This window comes from Nematolebias whitei, chromosome 18 (genome assembly GCF_014905685.2).
Source record: "Nematolebias whitei isolate Nwh7 chromosome 18, NemWhi1, whole genome shotgun sequence".
NCBI classification, from domain to species: Eukaryota; Metazoa; Chordata; class Actinopteri; order Cyprinodontiformes; family Rivulidae; genus Nematolebias; species Nematolebias whitei.
Genome location: NC_056515.1, coordinates 21,861,155 through 21,873,491, shown reverse-complemented (window position 1 = coordinate 21,873,491; position 12,337 = coordinate 21,861,155). Strand labels below are relative to the sequence as shown.

General features: G+C 37.4%; 3 protein-coding genes across 3 annotated transcripts in view; all 3 read right to left on the bottom strand.

Annotated features, from left to right (window-relative positions):
• si:dkey-34e4.1 (carboxyl-terminal PDZ ligand of neuronal nitric oxide synthase protein) overlaps positions 1-60 on the bottom strand; it is a 62,259-nt gene extending 62,199 nt beyond the window's left edge. The window contains exon 1 of the mRNA XM_037691976.1: positions 4-60. Coding sequence (XP_037547904.1) covers positions 4-60 — 57 coding nt within the window. The remainder of the gene's footprint in view (positions 1-3) is intronic.
• A 3,140-nt stretch (positions 61-3,200) lies between these two features.
• Positions 3,201-8,391, bottom strand: cacfd1 (calcium channel flower domain containing 1). The gene is made up of 5 exons (XM_037692419.1): positions 7,895-8,391; positions 5,675-5,747; positions 4,031-4,156; positions 3,737-3,844; positions 3,201-3,438 (listed from the first exon to the last, which is right to left on the bottom strand). Exons 1-5 carry the CDS (start codon positions 8,001-8,003, stop codon positions 3,348-3,350), a joined length of 507 nt encoding a protein of 168 aa, XP_037548347.1. The 5' UTR covers positions 8,004-8,391; the 3' UTR covers positions 3,201-3,347.
• A 587-nt stretch (positions 8,392-8,978) lies between these two features.
• ptcd2 (pentatricopeptide repeat domain 2) lies at positions 8,979-12,045 on the bottom strand. The gene is made up of 10 exons (XM_037691768.1): positions 11,925-12,045; positions 11,265-11,357; positions 11,028-11,157; positions 10,815-10,932; positions 10,645-10,723; positions 10,480-10,571; positions 10,274-10,387; positions 10,115-10,189; positions 9,917-10,027; positions 8,979-9,608 (listed from the first exon to the last, which is right to left on the bottom strand). Exons 1-10 carry the CDS (start codon positions 12,037-12,039, stop codon positions 9,387-9,389), a joined length of 1,149 nt encoding a protein of 382 aa, XP_037547696.1. The 5' UTR covers positions 12,040-12,045; the 3' UTR covers positions 8,979-9,386.
• Positions 12,046-12,337: the final 292 nt, after the last annotated feature.

The following is a 12,337-nucleotide window of genomic DNA, read 5'->3' as shown; positions in this document are numbered from 1 at the left end:
TACTCTAGAATTATTAGCTTTTTTCTCCACTCTCCTAATTGAGTGGTAGTAAATATCCATGCCTACTGCTTTCCTTTTTCTGCTTTTTTAAAATTATTATTATTATTATCAGTAGTGTGCAGTTCTAACATTTGATGCACCAGCTTTATTTAGACTTGGTATAATTTTCATGTGTAGTCTCTCTGATTGATCGGACATATTGAACTCGGTTGGTAAAGTTAGGCAGAGAGATAAGAAAGGCACTTGTCTGTACGTGACAGATAAGATACTCCCCTCTAACCATGAATATTAAACCTGAATAGAGAGGCCATCGAGGAACAACAGAAACCAACTCCATGCTGGTAGTAGCAAGTTTAATTCACAGATTTTAAACAGGATCAGATTTCACATCACAGCACACATCTCTTACAGCAAAACACACAATAAACTTGTACAAACCCAGTCAGTTCATCATCCACGTGACTGTAACTAAATTAAAAGGTTGTGGAGAAAGAAACAGGGTGAAGGGTTGTGTAGTGTATTGTAATGTAACTAGTGTAGAAGTAGTCGTTGGTAAAAGTATTCACCTCGTTGTATTTTGTTACCTTACAGTCTGGAATTGAAATAGAAACAAGAGTGACACTCTGTCTAGTGATGACGCACGTTTATGAAGTTTCATTAAATTATTAAGAGCATACCAGAAGTTACGGCATGATAAAACTGAGCGTTTTGATCATAAGCTAACACCAGTCCTACAGTGAAGCACGGTGGTGGCAGCATCATGCTGTGAGGCATTCAAAGAGACTTGTTGAAGGGATTGCTGCAAAGTAGCAACTTTAGGTGAATATTTTCTCTCTTTTTTTTTTTTTTGGTCTGGCTGAAAAATGGCATGTTGATTAGAATATTGTATCTTATCAAAAGCACGCGTCATATTTGTGAGATCTTAATGCGTCGTGGCTGCCGACTGCTAAGATTGTTCCTTTGTGATAAAAGGTCACTTAATCTGCATCCTGTTGTCTTATCAACTAATATAAACTTCTTGCTTTGCGTCATCTCTTTGCCACGTCACTTATTTTAAATCGATTCATCGAGTCCTTTGTTTCAGAAAACAAGGAGCCTTTTAAATTCCACGCTGGAAGGCAACAAACCTGGGAGCACGTCGACAGGAGTGAACCACTGTGCACGTGCAGGTTTGAGATGCTTTTAAATGCGTTACAGTAATTACAAAACCTGAGAGCATTCAGGCGGAAACCGCTAGAAGAGCCATGTGCACGCAGTCATTTTAAAAATTATCCCTTTTACCGAGGAAAGGCCATTAAAACAGATCATACTGTAAGTTAATTAAACCATGGCTTTAATACGTGTCAAATACAGAACTATTAGTCCCTGAATCACTCATTACATGCAGCAAAGTCCAATTAATAATAAACATCTTAGACGCAAAGTAGAAACAAAAAGACTTAATGTTATAAACTCCCCCAAACAAAAGAATTAAAACGAGCAGGTCTCGATCTTTGGGTGTATGAAATACATTCACTCGTTTTAGAAATGCTGCCTCTCAAGTGCCCTCAAGCTGCAGCTCAGAGACGATTAGTACCAGAACCAACTGTTCTGTTCGGTTTTCCCGACTCGTGACCAAAAACTTGGAGGAGAATCTTTAAAATCGAAACCTTTGAAAGTATTTGACTGAAGTCTTTAACCTCAAAAACACATGAAAAAATGAAAAGATTTCTCCTCAGACCAAAATTGTTGTAAATGAACACACAAACAAAAAAAAAACAGTAAGGAATCACTTGAGGTTTTTTCACATCGGTGGTGCAGGGCAATAATTTAAAAAGTCGCCTTTTTCAGTAAAAATAGGAGTTAAACACAAACCAGGTGTTTGTCATAAAATTAAAGCGAAACATAGTTTTAGTCGCTGCTCTTCTAAACCTGCAGGTTTTAATAAATGATTAATTTACTTCCTGTTTTACCGGTTTTGTTCAAATGCTCGAAACTACAGGAAGCTTTGGAAAAACTAAAAACGTGATTTGGTGTAAATTGTATTAGCGCTGTAAGCAAAGCCTGCTCGGTTTAATGAGAACAAATAAAGATCTTCTGCTTACAACAGATTTTGATTACATTTAACATCTAACAGGCTTTCAGTCGTGCGGACGGCTGTTTTCCACAGAGCCCTCTAGGAGTCAGGAGAGAAATTCAAATGTGAGGTTAAGATTCAGAGTAACTTCATCTGCAGGTGTTGTGCTTCGTTTTGTTTTCAGTGCAGATGAGGGTTTAGGGATCGCCTACAAAACCGCACAATCAGGCTGTTGCGTTTAATAATTCCACCACAATCAATCTGTTTTTAACCAGATCACATCAAATATTTATTCATCAGACAGATAAACCAGAAAGAGACCAGTTTGGATAGTTCTGGACCATCGTCGCTGGTTTATTGACCGTTCCTGAACACTGTGTGGAATTTGACGTTTTGATCAAAATGAGTAAAATGTGTATCGTCTTCCTTTTCTGCATTTGACAGGTGGTGATGTTTGTAAGTTTGATTTAATGTTCAGAAGTTAGCGATTCAGAAAATTAGCCGTTAGCAAATTCACACATACAGAATAAAAGTTATAGTTTAAAAATAACTCAACTGAAAGATTCTGAATCTTGGTTTGATAAACGGAGGAAACTGATTCTTAAGACCTCAAACTGATTTCTACTGTGACGCTGAGGAGGTTCTGTAGTATCCAGAGTCAAACCAACATGAATGCGATTAGTTTTGAACTTTAAGACTGTGCAATCAGACCATTGCAGCCCAAGTACACAAGATAAAACCAGTTAAAATCACTCGGGTTTTCATCATTAGAAATCATGTCCTGCTTGAAGACACTTGCTGCTCTTCATGAGTTAAGTGTGCATTTGTTTTGCTGTCAGTTCAACATTTCCGTCCGTGGCTAATAACTGGAATATGACGAGAGTAAGTCGGTCATTACACACTGACCTCCCTGTCACACAGCTCTGATTCACAGTAAGCTAAAGTCACTTCTTACTTCGAATTTCCTGAAAGGCTTTGGAGCCACAGAAAGTCAAGTTTTAGCAGAAAAAATAAATTAAGACTGAAACTTGCAGCCAACAATAAACAGTATAACCAATAAGAGGATTTAAAAACAGGAAATAGTGACGTATGATGCCAGTCCTGTCAAGTACTGAACAATGAGATGATTTCCATTAAAGTGCAACAAACTGAATGAATAAATAAACACTGTAGCTGTTGTTTAGTGTAAGAAACACAAAACTGAATGAAAAGGTAGGACGGAGGGACGACAAGAGGAGAAAACCGCAGAGCAAAGACAAAAAAACAGAAGACGATGGTCACGTCAGGTTCGTCACTCTGGAGCTCCATTTGCTGTTCCTGCCGTCCTCTCTTCATCGCCCTGTTTCTGATGCTGCAGTCTGGCGTAAGTTACAGCGTCGCCCCTGAGAGACGAGGACAACAGGACGCAGAGGGACGGTGATAAAAAAAATTAAAAAAAAGTTGGCCAAAAAGAAAAAGAAAAACAGGTGGGGAAAAACAAAAAGCGGCGTCAGCAGGAAGGTAAAAAGTAATAAAAGACGTGTTAGAAGGTTAAAACGTAAATCGTGTTAACGTGTGCTGCGTTTAAGTAAAGCGACTGTTTTAATGAGATTAAGGAAATAAAGCACGAAGAGACATGAGTAATAATAATAACAACGGTTTGATTTGTTGAATAATAATAAATCACAGAAATGGTCTCACTTTTTGCCCAAGGATGCGAGGCCGTAAAGGACGCCTGTGGCGAAGGCGATGGCGTTTCCAAACAAAGTTGTGAAGGAGAAACTCAGGAACACGGGAAACAGCGCCATGCTGATAAAATAAAAACAAAATTAAATAATATGCAACATGGTAACAAACATTAGACAAGTAGTCAACTAGAAATAATCACATTTCTAACCGTCTTTACTGAATGTTAATCAGAAAGTCCCAGTCCAGAGTCAAGACATTTTTTATTAAGCAGAGAGCAGCTGTTTCTGTTTCTTTGTTTTTCCTCACCCGCAGTAGAAGAAGGCTTTCTGCCAGGGTTTGAGTTTGTCTGCACGGGCTGCGACTGCATTAGCAAACTCTACGAACTGGCAGCAGAACGGGACCTCACAAAGGAACAGCACGAAGGCATTCAACCTGGAGAGAGGAGGAGGGACGGGGGTCACAAACCCAGAACTAAACCAGTCTGTGCACATCCATCTCCAAAACACTTAAACTAATGCTGGAAGGAGCATTAAACCACAAGCTTTTACACTTAACATTTGGTAAATAAATGAAAAATAAATCAATAAAAGACAAGAAGCAATGTGTGAAATCAGCACTCTCTAAAGTTCCGACTATAAGGCGCATTTAAAATCTTTTTCACAAAAATCGACAGTGTGCCTTATGTATTAATTCTGATTGTGCTTACTGACCTCAAACTGATTTTATGATGTACAGCTGAACAGGCCTGTCGCAATAAACAATAAATCAATTAATCGCATGATAAATGAAAATTATCTACCTCATTTTCATTTATTGGCTTTATCGTTTCTCTGTGTCTCTCTCTCTTTACTGAAGACACTGGATGATAAAAAGCTCATCTCCGGTGTTCTTCACTGACGGCTTCCCTTTCTCTTTAAAATCCATTTTAACTGTCTAAAATCACGTTTTTGTATCGTTAAAAGCAGCTAAGTTGAGAAGCTAAGCTACGAGCTAAGCTACGAGCTAAGCTAACAGGCCGACCTCGGGGAAAAAAATCCTCCGTCTTGTCGAAGCTCCAAAATTCACGGTTAAAACCCGTGCCTTCGTCTAAAAATGTGTTTTTCTCTGCAAAAAGAAGCTGCGAACTTGTTTACTGACTTCTTTTTTTTAATTAAAAGCTTTGTGTGAAAAATGTTATGATAAAGAGCTCAAACCACACCGAGCGTCCGCTATTTTGAGAGCCGAAAAACGAGAGGCAGCCCATGTCAGGTCAAGGTGCCTCCCTCCCATTTTTCTTAGAGACACGCTGCTCGCTCCCTCACTAGCCATCATTCGGTTCAAACAGTCTTATACTGCCATCCGGTGGTCAAAAAAGGTACTGCACTCAAAAACCAACCAACATTTCTTCTTAAATTTGACAATAATTGTCAAATTTCAAACAATATTATCATTTATTGTAATCATTTCAGAGACAATCGCGCAGCAACATTTATTATTGTGACAGGTCTACAGCTGAACAATGTTGAGAGTTATTGTGAATGAGTTGAATAAAGTTTGACTTATCTGACTGTTTTGTTTCACTTAATGCGCCTTAACAGTCCGAAAAATATGGTAGTGTAAAATTTAATTAATTAGAAAATGACTTCCTGTTTTCCTCATAACCATTGGATCTGTAGTAATAAAGTTCAGAGGTCTTTAGAGAACAGGTCAGTCTGAACTAAAATCTTCATATTCCAAAAATGGAATAAAGCTGGATTGAAATTAATTTAGAAAACTAGTTGTTTGTTTGTTTTACTCTGCGTTGGTGAGAGTTGAACTAAAGCCAGTGACTCACAGCACAAAGCAGAATGTTTAGCGTTTGCTGCCCTAAAGCAACGATGTGCAGAAATCTCTGGACTCGTGAAACTCGACTGAGCAAATTTCCACAATGTGCTCAATGAATAATGCAGCGTCACAGTTGGGAAGACTTACACCATCCACACTCCGGCAGCGATGTTTAAAGGGTTCACAGTGACACAGTTCCACACTCCTGAGACTGCACAGGCTGCGTGTTTAGCACAAAACAAAAAGATCAGATGAAGAGAAAACAGACGGCAGCTTTACACTCAAAACATGAAACTTCTTCTACAGATATTTGACTTACAGTGAATGTTCCAGGGAAACTAGAATCTTTAAAATACAAGAATAACATCTATTTTATTCACATTTCTAATAAAAAATGTGACTAATTTATACCAGGCGGCATGTATTTGCACATGGTGCTCAATGCATTTAAAGTAGAAACAACTAATAAGCAGGAAAATCAATTTAAAAAATGCTTTCAACCTCTGCTCTCAGGTAAAATTTTAAATCAACATTTATAAAATAAAACTGTGTCACAGTTACTGTTTCAGACAAGTCGTTGAGGATAACACAGTTTAGATCAAAGTATTTTCAGCTTTTACCATATTTATGATTTGTTTTAAACACTTTCAATGACGATTTTTCATAAAGTGTCGCTCAACTCTAAAACCATAATAAGATCCGTTATTTACCTACAATGTGAAATCTATCAACACCACAATATAAAATGAGATACGGCAGTAATAATAAGACGAGCTCTGGTGTCAGCAGAATATTAGATGTGTTCATAAGATGTGCAGAAGCTGTAAAAATAGACGCGTTTACATTACTGATGTGGGAATTAGAGGCAGAATGTGTTTAGTAAATTTACACAATGCGATGTGAGAGATAGCAGCAGCAGAAAAAAATCCACCAATGACATATATATCAACCAGTTTACATTAACTTCTTACAAAACTGTACTGCTAAAGAGTGACTTACTTTAAAAAAAAAAAAGTCATCGCTTTAAATTAAATGTTGGATACTGACGCCAATTAAAATGAATCAAAAAGTCGCATCAGCGTATGGACAAAATATTAATCAAAAGCTAACAAATACAACCACGTCAGACAATAATATAAAATTGTTCAACGAGTGACTGACTGGAAAGTGGTTGATTTTCATTTTGTCCACTTTGACAGAATATGAATTTACCATAACAAAGCTGATAGTTTTACTGGCAACAGTGTGTATTTGTAATACTCAGAAGGCTTTTGTAACATCTGTCAGGTGTTCAGGGAGAAAGGACGTGAACGAGGTGTTCTATGATCGTCTGCTGCTCAGTTCAATGCTCTGAAACTTACAGATGTTTACAGAGGTTTTAATTTCACCTGCTGTCAAACAAACGTTTTAAGTCCAATTTATTTTTAGACTTATCTTTGGAAACGAGACACATAAGATTACCCATTTATCAAGCTGTAATTTACCCTGTAATAACAATACATTCATTTTTTTTTAAGTAAAAATAACTTTTGTTGTTCCACAGAATACATTGGGCACTGATTCGATGTATTGTAAGGAGTCATACAGAATTAAAAAAAAAATACACTACGTGTAAAAATTAAACAACTTCAAACCCACCCAGTGAAATGTTCAATTTACCCAGAAACATTTTTATATATTGTATATTTATTCATTACATTTCCTCAAAATAAACTGAAACGAGTCTAAACCAAAGTTGGACAAGAAAGCTGTGCTTGGTGCTGAAGTATCACTTTCAGTGCATGCCTTTTTATTGCATGGGAGAATCATCTTCCTCATGTCAGCTTTTTTTATTCAGTAAATAATCTCTGTACTTCATTGCTTTCTGTTTGGAGAATAAACACCAGACATTAAACTCAAGAGTAAGAAAGAAAAGGTCCATGAGAACTGTTTCACCAGACAAGCTCACAAACACTTGGAAAAACCACAGGCCATATCCAGCTCCTTGACACCACCCAGTCCTCTTAATAATGCAGGAGCCACTGAATCTGTAGTGGTTCATGTGATCCAGGGACTGGGACTCTGGTGTCACAGAGGACGGAACCTGCAAAGCCAGAACCTCACAGTCACATCTGTCTCACTGAAACACGTTTCTCTGACGGGTCTGTGTCTGATTATTTAGAAAATATCAAGATATGATGGGTGAGGCAGAGAACAATGAGCTTTTATCTTACTAACCAGATATATTGTCTTTGTTTTAAATGGAGAGTTTTGTTTATGGAGACAAACGCTGCAGAAATAACTGATAAGTAGCTAAAGCGTAATTTGGCTTTTTGGACGTATAATTTGTTCACTTGAATGAATACATAGACTTTGGCATGTACTTACATATTCCTCCCAAAACGCCAGCTGTTTTGCAGAGCCATCTGTACCACCAGGTCATGCCATCATCATCAGGAGCAGGTTTGTTGGGCGCTGCGGTCTCCTCCGTGCTCATTGTACACAGATGTCAGCCCAAATGCTAACTGGCTTACTTACACTGGGTCAGTAACAGGAAAAACAAAATAAAAGTAATTTAAACTTCCCTTTGTTTTAGTGCCAGCTGCCTAATATCACTACCAGCAGCCGCCCACAGGCTGCTCTGTCTCCCCGTCACTCGGGACCCGCTAACCGGCTAGCTTACTGTTCGAAGCATCGCCACCATTTTCCGCCACGAATGGGTAACACCGCGGCTCGGTAATCAACTTTCATCCAGTCATACGAATAAACAAAGATGAACTCGTTAAAAAATGCTTCTGAAAAAATTTCCACTAGTAAATTAAGCTAGTTTTGAGTGAAAAACAGCAGCTCCGTTGTTCTCTACTGAAGGGAAATCTGCCAATCAAAGCGGTGCATTGTGGGAAGGATTTAGACTACGTCACAGTTTGTTTACATGGGCCACTCCGGTTGTAATATCCGGGACTCGCCAAATCCTAAAGTCGTGAGTTCGAACCCAGGTGTCAAGAAAGACATCCAGCGTAAAACAATTATCAAAGCTTTTATTTTACTACGATCATAGGTTACTATTGTAGTTTGCACATTTGATGCAGATATCTACAGATTTTCAAATAAGCTGCATTTATCAAAGTATTTAAATCCAATATGAGAACAACAATAACATGTTGTAAAAGTTATGTTTTTGTTACAAACCTACGTTTATGGCGTAATTATTCTTTCACTCTTATAAGTTAATCAGTTAAAAAATGTACATGTATTAATAGCACAACCTATAGTTTTTTTTCACATATCTAATACCTTGTATGGAGGTTATTTTCAATAAAATATTGGGATAAGAAAATTTTCATGTACAGGTAAATTAATATTAATATATTGTTTTATTTGGCAATTTTTAATGTGCAACTATTAGATATTTGATCTTTGTTTTGCATGACAAAAAACAAACAAACAGGAACTTCTCTTTTTTGTTTCTTCCATTTGTTTTATTATTAAATACTTCATATATTTTATTCACTAATTCACAAACAAAGCATAATGCTACACAATGACTCAGGATATTTATATATGTTGGAAGTGAGTCTAACATGTTGTTCATCTTATTTCTCCCAGCAGCTTTTGATGAAGGAGCGGGTAGACCAGTCTGCAGACTTCGTGTGTTAGGAAAACATGGCTGATTGGAGCCAGTAAGAATGTTCAAAGTATCTGCAAATTTTTGATCCAACTCTACACTGTTAATATTTTTGGATCAGTACTGTTCTGGACATACATCAGAACAATCTACTGGTAACAAAGATCTCTTAATTATGGTGTAGCACGAACAGCCCTAAAATTTAGAATCATCATTACTGACTAGATTATTATCTGTAACTGATCGGCTCTGGCCTCATTCTGAAAACAAAGAAGACTGCAGAGGCTTCAGAGTCCTTCGGCTGGTACTCCTCTTTGCCTCCATCAGCACCGGTTTCATCTTCCCTCTTGGAGCATGGCACAGCATGTCATCGAGGGTCTGCTCTGTCACCTGACCGGCTTGTTCAAGCTGAGTGATAATCTGTTCCACTTCCATCTGAAGTGGTCCGTCTTTAGTCTGCAATCGGAGCAAATCCACCTGAAACAGGTCACACAAGCCAAAGGCTCAACTATTGTACAACAGATTGTTTTAATGATTAAGACAGTTTTGAGCTTGTGTTAAACAAATTTCTAATATCAGCTAAAGACACTTAAAATATATTCTAGTTGTTGAAGTGATTTTCCTTTGGTCTGTCTACATACAAACCCACAGAAACTTGCAAACTCCTATAAATGGTAGATGTAAACAAATAATTAGGAGCAGGTTAAAACACTTCGTTTCTCCATCTTAACTAAACTTCTTGCACTTAAAATATATTTAGTAATCCAGATTTATGTTCCACTTACCACTTCTTGGGAAAACTCAGGTTTTCTCACAAAAGGGCTTTCCGGCTTCATGGCAGTCGACAGGAACGAAACAGCCTCTGAAACTTCTCCTGACATAGTCAGGATAATAACCTAAAAGTCGCACAGGCAGAAAATATAAACTGTTTGACATAAACTGAGGGAACATAAATGTAGAGCAATTGCATGCAGCAAGTTTACCTTAAAGTTTTGGGACATCTTGTGGTCTGCGTTCAAAATGTGTGAATACAGTGATTTTGCCTTTTCTATGTCATTCTAAAACAAAACAAGAAAAAAACAAACTTTTTTTTTTATAATTCATGTATTTCAGCATGAAAAAAAAAAAAAAATACAACTCACCTGCTTTAGTGCCAGCGCAACAGCAAAGTAGCACGCATGTCGGGAGATGATGTGTCCTTTTGTTTGGTGTTCTTCTACGAGATCAATGCAGTTCTTGTAGGAGTCTGCTGTGTTCTGAGAAACAAGCACAAGCATAACTCCAGACAAATCCAAATCTCAAGACATAATGTTAAATTAAAATGTGTATTAAGTGTTTCAAACATTACCAGCTTATAGAAGGTACCAATCGCCAGCAGCACAGTGTCTTTGTTGAAAGGTATACCTCGGTGTTTCATGCTTCTTAGTACATCCATAGCATCTGTGATAACCAATGTCCGGATTATATACACATAATTATTGCAGAGGAAGCTAAAGTTTTATCTGGTACTCACTTTCATATGAGCCTTGGATAAATAACATGTCAATGGCGATGTTAAAAGAAGTGACGTCAATGAAAAATCCTTTCATATTCTGTGCAAAAATAAAAGAAACATCACCAGCCTGAGTAAAGCCACACTTCCTGCTTCAATAACAGTCAGGACTTCCATGTTACTATTCCGACCTCGTCTGTTATTGTTGCTGCAGCCAATCCCTCCAGACCCAGCTCATAGCAAAGTCTCATAAAGATCGGGCCAAACCTGAAGTCTCCGTACAGCATGTTACGGTTCTCCATGTAGTACCTTTTAAGTGTAAATGAAGAAATCAAATATTTACAGTTCTGACAGAACATTTGGTCCAGTTTCTGTTAGAAGTGACAAAGTGAGTTCAAGTGTACCTGTAGATGGCTTCCCTGGCTATCTGCATATGCTCCGAAGTTTCACACAGGTGGAGGAAAAGCTTCAGCTCGTTACGTAGAATCAACTTGTTACTTTGCAACTTCTGTTTGAACCGCTCAATATAATCTCCTGTGAAATTACAGTCAAACAAAAATCAGTTTTTATATATATACTGTATAATAACAATAATAATGTCAGCTCAATTCTGGGGATGTAAACTTTTCTTTTTGTTTTACTCTCTGATCCAGCAGCCTTGCGAGCGATATCCAGCTTGTTTTGCTGGAAATCTTCCAGTTTGATGACATCTTCTGATAACAAATATCTCTTAGCTGCAAACAAATAAAGGAAATGGAAAAACTTTGGAATAAAAAAGGCTAAATGGAGGATTGATGTTTTCATATTTTAAGACAAACCAGACATCTTTGTTGTTGTCTGGCATAACAGTTCCATTTAAACTAGTATTGGAACAAGAACAAGTTTTCTACAAGCAATTATGATCTTCAAAACTCTGGGCAGCAGACGGTTACTACAACACTTGAAAAAAATAAAATAAAGTTCTTTGAAGGAATGCATATCACTAGCTCATATTTTAAATTCCAGGTTTAGATATTTTGTGTTTGGTAAGATCAAATAGCTATGACCATCTTAAATAAATGAAGGGAAAAGCCAAAAGAAACTTACTTTTACTTTTAAAAGGTCTGCAAACAAACAAAAACGCCAAAGACACTTAAACATTTTAGCTAATGCACGTCAAAATGGTTCAAAGTTGTTTAATGTACAAACAGCCGTGTTTACTTCTATCACGTGCGGCTTGTAGCTGATGTTTGCTTCTCGGTTTTTAAAGCGACTAAATGAAGAGACAGTGCACTTATTGTGATTGTTTTCTGTCCTCTTACCTCCAATGCAGCCTTGAAGCCCGGTTGGCTGTGAAACACCACAAAACACTCCTTTAGAGACCTCAGACAGAAAAGATCGACAGATTTTAGCATGGACTCTCCTGAGCAGCGCCATGACACTTGACGGACCGAACCACCCAGACGACAAAGGAGGAGTGCCCGATATACAGTGATTAAATCCCAGTTATTGATTAAAAACTTTTTAAATGTTTATATATGTTCTGAAATTACCTTATAACTTTATTAAAATATATTATTAATGCAAAAACACATAAATTCGCGATAAACTATCTATATTTAGTAGATATTAGTTGGTATCTTCCAACATGGCGCCGTTCGTTTTTTGTTTTACTCGGCAAGGGTGTTTGGATTAATTACGCGTTTTCACGGTTCTTATCAAAAGTCCCTACAAA

Coding starts and splice junctions, on each gene's coding strand:
- ptcd2 (XM_037691768.1), bottom strand. CDS start 12,039: ATGGCGCTGCTCAGGAGAGTCCATGCTAAAATCTGTCGATCTTTTCTG. Junction 10,724..10,814: donor CAGCAACAATAACAGACGAG/GTCGGAATAGTA, acceptor ATTTTTGCACAG/AATATGAAAGGATTTTTCAT. Junction 10,388..10,479: donor TTGGTACCTTCTATAAGCTG/GTAATGTTTGAA, acceptor CTTGTTTCTCAG/AACACAGCAGACTCCTACAA.
- cacfd1 (XM_037692419.1), bottom strand. CDS start 8,003: ATGAGCACGGAGGAGACCGCAGCGCCCAACAAACCTGCTCCTGATGAT. Junction 5,748..7,894: donor TGGCGTTTTGGGAGGAATAT/GTAAGTACATGC, acceptor CTAAACACGCAG/CCTGTGCAGTCTCAGGAGTG. Junction 3,439..3,736: donor CTCGCATCCTTGGGCAAAAA/GTGAGACCATTT, acceptor CTCGTCTCTCAG/GGGCGACGCTGTAACTTACG.